Here is a 17,175-nt window from a genome sequence, read left to right as displayed (position 1 = left end):
TTTACTTACTATGATTCACATGGGTTAAGACTATTACTAAATAGTTCAAATATGTATTTTTAAACACACTGAAATCTATAGAGTAATTCTTAATGAGGTCAGTAAAGCATAGAAAAATCATCTGTAACTAACTTAAAGTGATATTGAATTGAGGGTTTTAGGTGAATATAAACTGCCAAATTCAAAGCCTTTTTCACTATAAATGTTACTCTTTTGGCAATTGCATAAGATCACTTATATGAACTGAATTTTTGGAGTCAGTGCCCAGTACCAGATCTTAAAAACATTTATTATACATAGCCAAATGCTAACTACTTCACTTATGCCATTTTTGAAGATCTGATTTCTGTATCTCTGAATTGACAAAAGATTGTTGCTTCCTTTAGAACAATAGTTCCCAAACTTTTTCTTTTTTCCTACCAAGGCATACAAAAGAAATAATATTCAAAGATTTCACCCATGCCAATCAGTGCCAATCACTCCCTAAGCTCTGCTACATGAATAAAAGAGGTCACTAGTTGTGCTGTAATCTAAGCCACTGCTCAGTGGAATATTATCCTTTTCTGTGGATCTACCTGTGATTGTGAAACACTGACTTAGATGTTTTGTAAATTTAAAACAGTTCTAAAATTAAAAAGTTTATTTAAAAGTAAATGGTAGGGGCTTTTATTACAGCACTTCTTTTAGAAACAAAAAACTGGAAATAAAGTATATGCACATCAATAGAGATAATGACTAATTAAATTATGGTATCATAGACTATTAAGCAAAACAGAATACTATATTCATAAAAGGATGTGTGAACTGTCAGTTGATTTGTAATGATATCCACTATGTATTTTTACTAAGAAAAGAACAATGCAAAGAAATGCATAACTCTCCTTTTATCTTGCAGTGAGAAAATCCTCATGTATATATGTTTGTATAATTAAAAGAGTAAGCAGAAGGTATATAAGGATACACACTGGATTGTTTCATTGTTCAGAGTGGGGAATGGGGTAAGAGTAGAGACAGCAAGACTGGGGACATAGCAGGGTAGAGTATGTAAGCAACAATTAATGCAACAATTCATTGTAAGTGTAGAACATCTATATAATAGTTTGATGCTTTGCAATAAATTTTAAAATTTATGAGAACAACAAACGAAAAACAAATAGAGCAGGGGAAGATCTATTTTAGACTGGCAGAATTTCATAAGGGTGGGGAGTGGAAAAGGATAATCAGGGAAAGAGTAGCAACACTCTAAAGATTAGTGCCAGTCAATCACTGAAGCTGAATTACATCTACTTAGCAGTTTTGCCAAGAAAATTAACAAAATGGCTCCCCAAGTAGGCAAAAATATTGATTTTCAATAAGAGTGTGATCAGAATGATTGCTATTTCTGCTAATATCCTAGGTTTTTTCCCACCACAGAGACTAAACTCACTGTTTGCTTCCCCAACACTCGCCCCCAATATTAGAGCTTCAAGAATGTCCTCTATTTACATACCACCTGTTCTCCTGGCATTTGGAACAATGAGGCCTCACCAGGGGCTTCCAAGTGCTTTTGATGAAGAGGTGACATAGCTTGGGTATCAAAATCCACAGGAGACAAAACTAGAAAGGGTATGCATTTCCAAGAAGTCAAAATCAAATAATAAAGTGTAGATTCCCGATGAGAAAGATCAGAGACTCCCAAAATGGCAGAATTGAAAAGTGGTTTAAAGGTCATTTCAGCTACCTACTTCAATACCTAATGCAGTCTCTATCAGCAATTCTAGATGCCAGATTCTAGTACTGGGGTAGAGGGGGAAGCAAGGACATATGGTGGAATCCCTAAAGATCAAACATACTGCTTTTCACTGTAAACTTCTTGGAGGCAGGAGTTGTATCTGTGATATCTTCCCTGTATAGTACCTAGGAACTCAGGATGACCATGTTTTTATAGGACTGAATATTTAAATAAAATGGACTCAAGCTCACATTACAAATTCTATGGAATGCAATAGTAGCTCATTTGCTAAGAGCTCTCCCAGCAGCATTGAAGCTATATTCCATCAATAGGAAAGGAGAGACTTTGGCATGAATGATATCTTAGGACATTTTCATGGCCACATATTAAGATCATTGAGCCAACTAGCTCTATGCAAAAACAATTGCTAATTTAAGACCTTGGAGTAGGGGTGGAGTTGGGGCAGAAAGGAATCACTAACTTTTCTAAATTAAATAACTACACACAGTAAATGAGAATTCCATTTTATCAACATTATGATAAGAATTTGCTATGTGGAATCTCGGAAAAAGATGGCAGTGTAAAAAGGCACGGCAGAAACCTCCCCCCAAAATCACATAGAACACGAAAATACAGCAAATACAACTAGGCCTGAAGGTGACCTGGAGACTGCAGAACTGACTACCTACATCTGGGGAAGAACAGAAGATCTCACTGAAGAGGGTGAAGTGGCAAAGCTGTGATCCTTTGAGACTCAAGCCCTCCCCAATCTCAGTCCACAGGCAGGAGGAAGAGCAATGAAGCAGGGAGGGAGTAGGAGCACAGGACCAATGAACACGAGCCCACATTACATGGTGCTCTGATGATTAGTGGGGCTAGACAACAAAGACAGGTAGAATATTAGGTGAGGCAGATTCCAGCCACTTGTGGAGAACAGATATGATCCACCAGCTCCCATGAGACAAAAGCAAAGCAGGCAGTTTGAAAGACTTCCCAACAGTGAGAAGTGTGCCAGAGGGCAAGGGTTACACAGTACTCTATGCTCAGGAGAAGCTGGGGAACTGCCTGCAGAAGCCAACCCTGGGAGCTCCTTCCTCCCAGCAGGTGCCAGTCCTGCTCGCCTGTGGCCCCTTCCATTGGTGCAGGCTGGGTGGAGGGTAGCTCTGCCAAGAGCAACTCCAGCAGAAGAGCCTGAAGTATTCCCCCTGCATGCGTGATCAGCTGACAACCCACACAGCCCACCTGAAATTAGATCACTACAAGCCAGACATAAAGCTCTGCACACTGCACACCAACAGCTGGGGCTCCCACGTAGGAAACTGAGCTTCTAGGCACTAGAAGGTGCCTCATCCATAAAGCTATCATTCCATAGGAAACACTAAAAAGAATGAAGAGGGAAAAGAATTTAGTGAAATAAAACTACAAGACAAAATATGAGAAAGAGTGCTTAATGAAACTGAAATCATCAATGTTCCTGGTAAAGACTTCAAAGTAAAAGTTATAAACATGCTTAAGGATCTACAGAAAAATATTCAAGATCTCAGGGAGGACCTCAATGAAAACACAGATGACCTCCAAAAGAGTCACTCAGAGCTGAAGAACACAGTATCTGAGATGAAAAATACAATGGAAGGATTTAATAGCAGGCATTCACAGGTTGAAGAAGTTGTAAATGAACTGGAAATTAGGGAGCAAGAAAACAATGAAGCCAAAAAACAGAAAGAAAGCAAGGATCTCTAAGAATGAAAGAATAATAAGAGACCTGTGTGACCAATCCAAACAAACAATATTCACATAATAGGGGTACTAGAAGAACAAAGGGAAAGAAAGTCTCTTTGAGGAAATAATTGTTGAAAACTTCCCTAAAATCGGGAAGGAAATAGACACTCAGGTCATGGAAACTCAGAGAGAACCTAACAAAAGGAACCCTAGGGAGACAATACCAAGACATATAATAACTACAATGGCATAGATAACGGACAAGGAGAGAGTATTGAAAGCAGCCAGAGAGAGATAAAAGATCACTTATAAAGGAGATCCCATCAGGCTATTAGCAGACTTCTTAGCAAAAACCTTACAGACCAGAAGGGAATGGAATGATATATTTAATGTAATGAAACAGAAGGGCCACCAACCAAGAATACTTGATCCAGCAAGAGTATTATTTAAATTTGAAGCAGGGATTAAACAATTCCCAGAAAAAAGTTGAAGGAATTCACCACCACTAAGCCAGCCCTACAGGGTATGCTAAAGTGACTGCTTTAGATGGAAATGTTCCAAATGCTAAATAGCTGTCATCAGAGAAAATAAACCCACAATAAAGGAAGTAAACCAATTAATTACCAACCAAGTATGAAATTAAACCAACTACTCAAAAATCAGTCAAGGGATACACAAAAAAATGAATAATATGACACCTAATATATAAAGTCTGGAGGAGGAAGAAAAAGGGTGAAAAATATACCTTTAGATTGCGTTTGAAATAGAGCAATCAGTGATTTAAGATAGACTGTTAGACAGGAAGAAAGCCATCCTTGAACCTTTGGTAACCACAAATCTAAAGCCTGCAATGGCAACAAGTACATATCTATCAATAATCACCTTAAATGTAAATGGACTGAATGCAGCAATCAAAAGACATAAAGTAGCAGAATGGATAGAAAAATAAGACCCATATATATGCTGCCTACAAGAGACTCATCTCAGAACCAGGGACAGACTCAGACTAAAAGGGGAGGAATGGAAAAAGATATTTCATGCAAATAATAGGGAGAGAAAAGCAGGAGTAGCAGTACTTATATCAAACAAAATAGATTTCAAAGCAAAGAAAGTAATGAGAGACAAAGAAGGACATTACAGAATGATAAAGGGTTCAATCCAACAAGAGGATATAACCACTATAAATATCTATGCACCCAATATAGGATCACCCAAATATGTTAAACAAAGACTAACAGAATTAAAGAGGGAAATAGACTGTAACACATTCATTTTAGGAGACTTCAATACACCACACACACCAACAGACAACCAAATAGAAAATAAGTAAGGAGACAGAGGCACTGAACAATGCATTAGAACAGATGGACCTAACAGATATCTACAGAACATTCCAACCAAAAGCAGCAGGATACACATTCTTCTCAAGTGTACATCGAACATTTTCCAAAATAGATCACACACTAGGCCACAAAAAGAGCCTCAATAAATTTAAAAAAAATGAAATTGTATCAAGCAACTTCTCAGATCACAATGGTATGAAACTAGAAATAAATTACACAAATAAAACAGATCTACAAACACACAGAGGCTAAACAACATGTGTCTAAACAATCAATGGATCAATGAACAAATTAAAACAGAAATCAAGCAATACGTGTAGACAAATGAAAACAAAAGCACACGAGCCCAAAACCTGTGGGATGCAGCAAAGGTAGTTCTAAGAGGAATGTACATAGCAATACAAGACTACCTCAAGAAACAAGAACAATCCCAAACAAACAGTCTAAAATCACAATTAAGGAAACTAGAAAGAGAAGAACAAATGGAGCTGAAAGTTAGTAGAAGGAGGGACATAATCAAGATCAGAACAGAAATAAATAAAATAGAGAAGAATAAAATAATAGAAAGAATCAATGAAACCAGGAGCCGGTTCTTTGAGAAAATAAACAAAATATATAAATGCCCAGCCAGACCAATCAAGAAAAAATGGAGCATGTACACACATAATAACAGTCAGAAATAATAAAAGAATAGTCACAATGGACACCACAAAAATACAAAGAATTATTAGAGAATACTATTAAAAATTATATGCCAATAAATTGCACAACCTAGAAAAAATGGACGACTTTCTAGAAAAATACAATCTTCCATAACTGACCCAGGAAGAAATAGAAATCTGAACAGACCCATTATCAGCAATGAAATTGAATTGGTAATCAAAAAACCATGTAAGAACAAAATGCCTGAACCAGATGGCTTCACTGCTGAATTTTATCAAACATTTAGTGAAGAGCAAATACCCATGCTTCTTAAAGTATTCCAAAAATTAGAAGGAGAATACATCCAAACTCATGCTATGAGACCAGCATCACTCTAATATCAAAACCAGACAAAGACACCACAAAAAAAGAAAAGTACAGACCAATATCCCTGATGAACACAGATGCAAAAACCCTCAACAAAATATTAGCACACCAAATTAAAAAATACATCAAAAAGATCATCCATTATGACCAAGTGGGATTTATTCCAGGGACACAAGGATGGTACAGTATTCACAAAGCAATCAATACCATATATTACATCAACAAAAAGGACAAAAACTACATGATCACCTCAACAGATGCTGAAAAGCATTTGACAGAATTCAACATCCATTCATGATAAAAACTCAACACAATGGGTATAGAGGGAATGTATAACTCAACATCATAAAGGCCATATACAACAAACCCACAGCCAACATCATACTTACTATGGAAAAGCTGAAAGCTTTTCCTCTAAAATCAGGAACAAAACAAGGACACCCATTCTCCCCACTCTTATTCAACATAGTACTGGAGGTCCTAGCCATAGCAATGAGACAACATAAAGAGAGAAAAACATCCAAATTAGTAAGGAAGAAGTAAACTGTCAATATTTGCAGATAATATGATACTATACATAGAAAATCCTAAAGACTACACCAAAAAACTACTAGAATTAATAACTGAATTCAGCAAAAGTTGCAGCATACAAAATCAACACACAGAAATCTGTTTCACTCTTCTATACTATCAATGAATCAGCAGAAAGAGAAATCAGGAAAACAATTCCATTTGCAATTGCATCAAAAAGAGTGAAATACCTAGAATAAACCTAACCAAGGAGGCGAAAGACCTATACCCTGAAAACTACAAGACACTCATGAGAGAAATTAAAGAAGATACCAATAAATGGAAACACATTCCGTGCTCATGGATAGGAAGAATTAATATTGTCAAAATGGCCATCCTGCCTAAAGCAATCTATAGATTCAATGCAATCCTTAGCAAAAGACTAACAGCATTCTTCAACAAACTAGAACAAATAGTTCTAAAATTCATATAGAGTCACAGAAGACCCCAAATAGCCAAAGCAATCCTGAGAAGGAAGAACAAAGCTGGGGGGATTATGCTCCCTGACCTCAAGCTCTGCTACAAAGCTACAGTAGTCAATTTGGTACTGGCACAAGAAGAGACCCATAGATCAAGGAAACAGAATACAGAGCACAGAAAAAAACCCACACATATATGACAAATTAATATATGACTAAGAAGCCATGGATATACAGTAGGGAAAAGACAGCCTCTTCAATAACTGGTATTGAAAAAACTGCACAACTACTTGTGAGAGAATGGAACCAGATTATTGTCTAACTCCATACACAAAAGTAAACTTGAAATGGGTCAAAGACCTGAATGTAAATCATGAAACCAAAAACTCTTAGAAGAAAACATAGGCAAAAATCTCTTGAATAAAAACATGAGTAACTTTTTCCTGAACACATCTCCTCAGGCAAGGGAAATGAAAGCATAAATGAAAAAACTGGACAACATCATTCTAAAAAGCTTCTGTACAGCAAAGGACACCATCGGTAGAACAAAAAGGCATCCCACACTATGTGAGAATGTATTTGTAAAAGACATATCCTCTAAAGGGTTAACATCCAAAATATATAGGAACTCACAGGCCTCAACACCCTAAAAGAAAATAACCCTGTTAAAAAATGGGCAGAGGATGTGAACAGACATTTCTCCAAAGAAGAAATATAGATGGCCAACAGGAACATGAAAAGATGCTCCACATCGCTAATTATCAGGGAAATGCAAATTAAAACCACAATGAGATATCACCTCATACCAGTTAGGACAGCCAACATCCAAAAGAGAAGGAACAACAAATGATGGCAAGGATACAGAGAAAGGGGAACACTGCTGATGGGAATGTAAACTAGTTCAACCATTGTAGAAAGCAATATGGAGGTTCCTCAAAAACCTCAAAAGAGAAATACCATTTGACCCAGGAATCCCACTTCTAGGAATTTACCCAAAGAATACAAGTTCTCAGATTAAAAAAGACATATGCACCCCTATGTTTATCACAGCATTATTTACAATAGCCAAGATATGGAAGCAACCTAAGTGTCCATCAGTAGACGATTGGATAAAGAAGAGGTGTATTATTCAATCATAAAAGGAAAACAAATCCTGCCATTTGCAACAACATGGATGAATCTAGAGGGTATTATACTCTGTGAAATAAGCCAGGCAGAGAGACAGAAATACCGAATGATTTCACTCATTTGTGGAGAATAACAACAAAGCAAATAGAAGGAACAGACTAGCAGTGGACTCATAGTGGACTCATAAACACTAAGAGGGTCTACTGGTTACCAAAACGGAGGGGTCGCAAAGGGTGGGTGGGTGGGGAGAGAGAAGGGGATTAAAGGGCAGTATAATTCACAATTATAATATAGGTAGGTCATGGGGATGGCAGTACCACAGGGAATACAGTTTGTGACTCTATAACATCTTACTATATGATAGACAGTGACCACACTGGAGGAGTAAGGACTTGATAATATGGGTGAAAGTTGAATCACTGTGTTGTGTATTTGAAACCATCATATTTTGTGTATCAATGATACAGTAATAAATTTTTTAAAAAGAATTTGCTATGTAGTTCTATAAGTAACTAGAATTGAATTTACTGAAGTTCCACATGCACTGGATGGTTCAAGAATTTATTTACTATATACCATGAGATGTAACTGCACACATTCCAGCCTTCATCAAAAGACTACCAGTTACAGTATTGAGCAACATTTTCATGCAGCACTCACCTTAAAACACAAGTGTAGAATCCACTGTCTTGTGCCTCAGCTGAGTGAAACCATATTGAATCTTCCTCTTTACTCATCCTGACCTCTGAAAAGATGATGGGCTCTTCCAAATCACCTTTGTTTTTGTACCACATAAGCCTGAGCCCAGTGCTCTGGGCCATACTATAGTTGGTGCGAATGTAACTGTAGAAAAGGGCACATTTCACTCGTACTGGTTCACCTGCCAAAGCCATGTATGTCTTGAGATCCACTGACCAGTCAATGCAGCCATCCACTGAAAGAAAACCAGATTGGGCATGAAATGCAGTGAGCATTGTTGATGATAATTGTAAGAGCGACAATCATTGCCAACACATACAGAAGACTTACTATGAGCCAGGCACTACATCAGAGGCTTTACATTTGCATTTACATGACTCCACTCAATCTTCCCAGACCAATATCCTCCATAGAGCCAAGCAAGCAGGATCCTTGCTTTAGCCCTGTGCCTTAAGGGCGTTTCTAATCCTCTACAGTAACCTTCTGCTTAGGGTTGACTGGATGCTCCAGGGAGCTCTAACACTAGTGCCAGTGGGGTTGACCTGGGGCCCCATGGCTAGGTCCCAATTCCAGCAGAGTGACCTGACAAATAGATCACTCTTGCTAGCCATGCAGTATTTGCTTCATAGGACTGGTGACGTTGGGCTGCTAGAATGACACTGGCATGCTGATTTTAGGTGACTCAACTTATCTGTATAGAGAGAAGCCTCACAAATCAAATACTTCCAGCGAATCCAGGTACAGCCTAGGAGCATCCCTGAGAATGACTTTTTTATTATTCTTATTTTGCAGATGAGAAAACTGAGACTCACAAGTTCAGTGACTTTGCCCAAGGTCACACAACTAATAAGTGGTGGAAATCCAGTCTCTGATTCTAGAGATTGTGTTCTTAACCCCTTTCCCTACACTGCCTTTGCCTATAATTGTAACAGGAACTATTGTGTTGTTTACTTGCCTGTGAGAAAATAAATTCCTGTGATGGAAGCAGTGGGCCCCTAAAGTGATTATTTGCTATTATCTATATGCCAGTTTTCCATGGTATGGCCTATTAATAGCAAATAATTTAATCAGAGTTCAATTTCTTTTTATACCCTTAGGTCTCTGTTGCTGCTCAGCTGCTGTTTGCTCATGGGAATATATTATATTAATGTCAGGCTTAATCAAATAATACTAGGTGGGTAAATACCATTAAAGAAAAACATATAAACTCCCTCTTTTCCAGAAAGACTGTAAAGACACTGTGGCTAATGTAATATGATAGTCAATACAATTAGCATAGATATTCTGTCTCCAATTACTTACTTTCAAATAATTTCATCAAATCATGCTACATCCCTTTATATTACTTGATTACCCTTTTATAAAATAATCCTTTCATAAACTGTGTAAACACTGCCATTTAAAAAGTATATGTTTCACTTATAATTTTGTGAACTGATCTGCTTCCTTTTTTTAAATGCTGAGAACTCTGTAACCCAGGGTGTTTATCTTTTAACCTCTGTTGACAGGAAGGTCAGAGATGCAATGCTCAAGTGTAATAACTATATTACCCCAGGATTTTATTTTCTCTGTGTGAAGGTTCTTGACCAGGGGTTCAAGGATACCCAGGGAAGAGTGCCTGGAAAGACTTCAAGGTTGTTGGTAAAACACTGTGCCTATTTGCACAGTTTTCTGGGGGATGTTTCATACCTCTTTATCAAATCTTCCAAAGAGTCTGTAGTCCAGGAAAGTTTCTGAAGTCTGGTTTCTGATCTCTCTTTCTGACTTCATTTTTCACTTCCCCACTGCATATGGGCTTTTCTTATAAACTATCCCAAATTCCCTTATAATATGTGAAGTATTCACTAGAATAAATCAACAATCAACAAACAACTCATTCTAAATTTATACTGAAGTGTATTTGAGGTTTCCTTGAGGATTCAGAGGCACCAGATTCAACACCATGGATTTGGATGACCACAGTGCACTGTTGAAACCTAGAAGGTGTAACTGGATCGGACTAAATATGTACTGATCCTTGGCTATCTCTTGGGAGACTTTTTTATTCACTCCGAGATATTGGTGGTTTACCTGTCATTTGTCATTCTCTTCACTGTCAAGAACAGAGGGGGAAATCTGCAAATTTAACTTTCTAAGTCATAGTAAATTACCGGTGATACATCTCTGTAGTAAATGAAATTTTAATATTTATTCTGTCATTTTTAAGTGAACTTTATGTTCTTCTTTTTTATGGATTATCTGTGATACTGTTCCCATGCATTAACACAACAAAGAAAACATGGAATTAATATTCCAATTGTTTCCCCTAATCCTAAAGTGTACAGCAGGTATTTCTGAATGAATAAATTTGGCTTAGTAAAGTAGCTTCCATCTTTATAATTACCTCCTTGACAGAAAAAATCTTTTGGGATGTTTTTTCCATTTGCTCCCTAAATCCCTTTAGTTACCTCCTCTAAATGATCTGTTGCATAATCTGCACCTTTACAAAGTTAACAGGCTGGTTTTGCCCATTAGTGACAGGACGTGCTTGGTATTGAAGATAATCAAAATATCTGCACCTGAGACACAACAATCATGCTCAAAGGCAGTTGAAGACACTTAACTGCCATTACAATTAGCTTTATCATACAAACCTTGAGAGTACAATGAGAATTCATTTCAAGTTCTACCTGAGTAAAATGTATTTGATTTAATAGATTCAGGGTTTTTTTTCTTCTGTTCCCTTGCTTTAGACAGCAGAGAGGGAGTACTTAGTTATAAGGTAGTCAACAGGCAGAGAACAGATAGGTAATAATGGGGAGAACAGTCTCCAAATGCTATCCCCCTTATTCTTTTCCTCTAATATTCATAATACAAGGCAACAATAAAATATCTCAAGAGACCTGAAGGAATTTCCCAAAAAGTAGACAAAGGTTATGATAATAAGGATCCATGAAGGTCCCACCTACCACAAATATGTTCTCACACTGAACTTTCATCTGTGGGAATCCATTCCCATGAGTTAAGCCACTGTAGTCTTTTATCAGTAGAGGAATGGACCACTACAAGATTCCAACAAGGTGATACTTGTTTTTATCAGATTGCTATTCCTAGAAAGACAAACCAAGAGTGGGGCAAGAAGGGAAGAAATAGGATCTAGAACATTTAATTTTTTACATCTGGGACTAACGAAACAACTAAAAAGGATGTACTGAGATAAGAGGCCTGGGAAGTCAGGCAGCAAGGCAGCATGAAGGGATTGAAACCTTAAGAGACAAGTGCTGAAAAGTATGAGAAAGTCCCAAAAAGTCAAGAAGAGGGGAAAGGTCACATAAAACTCAATTAGCCAAGGCTCAAACTAGGAATCAAAGATGGTGCCATTTGAAGTCACCAGTATGAGTCATGTTTCTGTGATGAGAAGGAGTTTGCAATAATACGCCACACTTTCAGAGCTCTTTGCATGTTGACACTGTACATACTGGGCAAATGGCTAAATGAATAGATCTGTGGTGCAGATGACAAAGAGTGCAGCCTGTGGCCAGGTTGGAGGCACAGTGGAAGACAGAGGAACCCAACCTACAAGACTGACCTACAAGTTTGACCCCATCAACACCGGCCTATAATCCACAGACTATCCAACCCTATTCTTTTCACAACTCCAGTTGCACCTGTTTAAGTTGGCCTCCAAAGGGCTCCTGAGAAAAGGGATTGCTGGCCAGATAGGCCTCTCCCACAGGTGATTTGATTAACTGGGTTTCACTGACCAGCCACAAGTGAAAATAGAGGCATGGCAGAAAGGAAACATCTTTTCCCCAAAAAACAGCCAAACTGTGCAGTTGTATTGAAGCTTGCTATAGAGCAAACCCATCAAAAGTATAAGCAAGTGTATGCCTGTCCGGTACTTCAGAGTAACTCAATGTGGTTATACATACTTCTGTCATTCCATTAGAAAATATCTATTTCTAAATTACCCATTCTCTGTTCAGTTTGGAGTCTTACGAAGACCAGTTGAAGTATTTAAAAGAAAAACTGTGTTTCTTTAGATTCTCATCTCTACTCCCTTGATTTAGATTTCTCTCAGGCTTGCAAAGTTATTACTCTTGACTTAGTCTTGTTGGCAGAAAAGCTTTAATATCTAAGCTATCCAGAACACTTATAATGGAGCACAGAAAGTCACTTCTTTAAAACCCAGGTGTCTATTTTAATCATTTTCATTCCAATCTGCAAAACAAGTGTGCGCTTAGTGAGTCTGACATGAAGAATCAAACATAAGGAGTGTATGAAACATATAAAGGGACATGCCAGTGTCCATGCAATTTCTTTTGCCAAGAGGAGATTCCTGGAGTCAAAATGAATGCAGTCCCCCAGGAAGTGCCCCAGGGTAACAAAACATAATTTCGCCTCTTTATAGATAAGCCTCATTGGCTTCTTCAGTGAAACCTGGGAGAGCAAATCCTGCCACACCTACCTGCTGTGAAAATAAAGCAGCCTTGAAAAAAGTTTGTAAATGCCCCAGAGTAACAAGCTATTATCAACAGCAGTGATTACATTATTTTAGAAAACAAAGGATACTGCAGTATTTTACTACTGTAAAATTACAGACTCTAATGCCTATGTTTATTACAATGTTTGTTGAGGGAGAGGATATATAACTATGTGTAGAATCGCCAGTTTTGGATTTTTGCCCCAAATAGGAAATGCCTTTAGGTAAAATGGCTAATTAGCATATGAAAAAACATGCAGGAACTAGATAACTTGATGACATTCATTACAACTTAAGTCCTTTGCCTGGGATGTGAATCCGATAGTAGTTTATTATGTGTTTGTGATTAATATATTCATCTGTTAAATCAGGTATTTTCCTGCAACCAAGTCAACTGTATCACATTTACTTTTATGGCCAGTGCTCCTGTTTGTTAATAAACAGGGCAATTGTTGGGCAATTCATAAAATCACCACTAGAGGGCAGGCTATCCAAGTTTTTGTGTAGCAGGTTTTCCCCACTGGCTGCTGAGGAGGAATTACAGCACACCTCTGGGAATGCACCATTGTGAGTGACAGAGGGAGCCAAACATTAAGAATGCAGCTGAGATCTTGCTCCAACTGGGTAACCAGGTTACACGTACACCAGGTGGATGACCCAGCACAAAACATACAACCAGCAGCAGCTTCTAGCATTCACTGAGCCCTTAGTGCAGAACAGTTAGGCATTTTGATAGGTATTTTGCATGTATTTTTATCATTTCATTATCACACCAACTCTGGGAGGCAGGGACTTTTATTATCCCCATTTTGCTGAAGAGGAAAGAAAAGCTCAGAGTTTGTGTTATGCTCAAGGTTACTCAGACTGCAGTGGCAGAGTTTGGACCCCAATGCAGGTGAGCTGGGCTCCACAACCTATGCGCTTAATCACCGCGTGTTCTATTTACTGCCTCCTATACTCTTCATTCCAGCTCAGGAGCCATTAAAATACTAAAATTTGCTTGGTGTTATCCAAGTTGGCATATGTATTCCAACAAGCACATGCCTGTCCAGTAGAGTAGACCTCTGCAGCTGAGTGGTATCTATCTGCAAATAACAACCACGGTGGGCATGAGAGCAATCAAATAATGTATGCCACTCATCTATTTATGAATTACACACAATATTTTCACAGTAATGAATTATTAATAATTCGTGTACTTGACGTAACCTCTGAAGATCAGACCTAAAACTCAGATAAATTTTATCTGACCTGTGTTGATTTATTTAAAATTACGTATCTGGGGATGATCACCCAATTCCTAACATTATAGCTCGGAACAGAGGTGTGCTTATCTTAACAGTTATGCTTATTATGTACTACACTTAATGAATACAATCATATTCTTCTTAATATTTTAATGTGGGAGTCGAATGTCTTCTTTCTCTCAGTTCCCCCCCCCCCCCGCCAAACACATACCTTAAGAAAAGTTTATTTTTATTTATACCCATTACAGTGGATCAGAAGTGAGTGGCCTGTGCTCCCTGCTGCTGGACCTGTCCCCCTTGCTCTAAGCCTAGAAATATGGACAGAGCTGTTTTGTCATTTTTAAAAATAAAGCTATGCCAGGAAAAAATTTTTGATTTTTAAAATTTCTTCAGTACATCAGTATCCATCAACAGAGAGCATATCCTCCACTCTTAACTCTATAAATACAACGAATGATTATTGCTTCAGATCTTAGAATTTCTGTATTTTTTATGAATTGGATTATATGCTTTCCTTTCACACTTTTACCCCCTACTATTCATCAATGGGAAAGTTCTGCCTAAATGAAGTCCTTCATCTCATTTCAACCTAGTTATTATGCTTAATAATGGGCTGGCAACCATCTTCATTTCCCTTTCATTACAGGATCTATGCTATGCTTTGTCAAGATCATTCCTTTGATCCTTATCTGACAAATGAGCCTCAATTACACTCTGGAGGTGAAGCCACATGAGGCATTACAACCAACACCTCAACTCCTGATTACCTGAGGCCTGATGAGCCTGCTTGGAAATCAGCCACTGGCCAGCAGCTCTTCTCAGATGCACTGATACTAACTGAATGCTGTAGCAGCAATGGGCATGTGGGAGCCAGGGTATCAGCACTGCCCACCAGCTCCTCCAGCAGCTTTCTGGTGCTCCCTCAAATCCAAGACACTTGGCAGTGAGCTTATCTACCACATCAAACCTGTTTTGTCTCCCCGTTCGCAGTCATCCCAGCCGAAATCTGAAAGCTGTCCCTGAATCTTGCCTTTCCCTTCTCACTGACCTCCCGTTGCTCTTCCCGGAAGAAATTAAAAGCTTGTCATTTCTGAAAAGGCACTCAGCTTCCTCCTCGCCTCCAGCCTCATAGATTTAAAAGTTCCGGGCTCTTCTCATATCTTGTTTGGACTATTGTAATGCCATTCTAAGTGATTTTCCAAACTTTCCCATTCCCATCTGTTCTTTAACTGCTACCAAAGTAATCTTTCTGAAATATATGACCATGTCCCTTTATAGCTCAAAACCTGCAGTGGCTCTTAGTAGGCAAATCCTAAGCCTCGCTCCCCTGGCTCACCCAGGACTCCCTGTTTTTTCACTTCTGTCAAAAGTCACCATTCCCTGAGCAAGCCACTCACTTCCCTGCCCACTCTTTTGGTTCCTTACACTAGAATACCCTATGCTCTGTGCCTGTCCATTGAGATCTTCCTCATCCTCCAATACCCAGCTTCAATTGCCATTTCTTTTCTGAAACCACACTTCATTGCCCCATGTGAATTCTTTCCCGTAGTGCTTTCACCTAGACATCTCCTTCCCAGTTAGATGGACAGCTCATTGCCTGTGTATCCCTGTGAAAAAGCCCTGTGAATTGCACATAGTAGGCACTCATTAACCCTTTATGGGATGAAATCACGTGGGGTTTTTTTTCCCTAACAAAATTCACTAATAATCAAAAGTTGTTTGCATTTATCAAAGACCTTAACATTCTTCCTGCTGCTACCACCAGAGCAGTGTTGGGTTCAAACCTTGATAAGAATATCAGGAGATAGGCCCCAATGCATAAAATGTGTTCACAACAACAAATGACTGCCGCCATTGTATTAGCTAGTGTCCCTAGAAGCAGGAATAACAAAATTAACCTTCTGCCACATCCCTGCTCCAGAACTCATGCTTCCCTGGTAACTCAGTCAAAATCACAAAGTCAATCACCCAGGCCCTTCCAAACCAGGCCTTCCCCTATCCAAGCACCGGCCTACTGCTTTCCAAGGGAAATGCCCTGCTCCTGACAGGCTGACCTCTTCTTTCCCAGTCCTACCTTAGCCCTCCTCATCAGGGAGCAGTTATGCTGTGGGTCCTTGCCCACTCTGTTCCTTCCTGTCTCCCCGCTCATACCATCTCACCCACTTTCCACACCTCTCCCAACCAAACCTTAGTATACCCTGAGCTCAATTTACCAGCATGTCAAGTTATAAGTGGTAGCCTGGTTTTCCTGCCCTATTGATTGGAACATTAGCCAAGGTCAGAGATAACTTGAGTTTTTCTTTTCCTTTTTCTCTCTCCTCAAGCATGTCCCAGACCAGACACTTAGTAGGTCTTATTGAATATAGGTTTATATACTCTCGTCCCATGAAACTTCACACAATTAGGTGCTAGTGAAGGGCAGTGCTTTGGTTAATTAAATTTCACATTAGTTGGAGGTTAACCTTTGGATTGTTGGAAATCTTCTCTAAAACGTCCAAATTCACTTTTCTGCCTTAGTGAGTGGAGAATCGTGATGAGAATGAAATCTTTCTGGGTTGACTGAGGACTGGTCAGGCCCTCAGGGCCATCATCCTAGACTGCAGTGCCAAGGCAGTATAAGATGAGGGCATGGCAGTGTGAAAAGTGCACAGAGCTACCTGGAGATCAGAAACGCTGGGTTCTCATTGCATCTCTGCCTCCTTACAGAGATACATGATTTCAGGAAAGTCAGTTTATACTCCCAAAAGAAATGGAGGCATTAAATTAGGCAAGTTCTAATCCAGCACTGATAAAATAGATTATCCAATGGTTGGTAAGGTCAAGAAGACAAGCTGCATATGTGCTAAAT

The 17,175-nt window shown here is 38.7% G+C and overlaps 1 protein-coding gene across 1 annotated transcript in view; it reads right to left on the bottom strand.

Moving 5' to 3' along the window:
• The window catches only part of IL1RAPL2 (interleukin 1 receptor accessory protein like 2), a 1,159,060-nt gene that overhangs the window by 545,525 nt on the left and 596,360 nt on the right, over positions 1 to 17,175 (bottom strand). The window contains exon 3 of the mRNA XM_073227767.1: positions 8,580 to 8,853. Coding sequence (XP_073083868.1) covers positions 8,580 to 8,853 — 274 coding nt within the window. The remainder of the gene's footprint in view (positions 1 to 8,579; positions 8,854 to 17,175) is intronic.

Source organism: Manis javanica, chromosome X, assembly GCF_040802235.1.
Source record: "Manis javanica isolate MJ-LG chromosome X, MJ_LKY, whole genome shotgun sequence".
Taxonomy (NCBI): Eukaryota; Metazoa; Chordata; class Mammalia; order Pholidota; family Manidae; genus Manis; species Manis javanica.
This window is presented reverse-complemented; position numbering and strand designations above follow the sequence as displayed.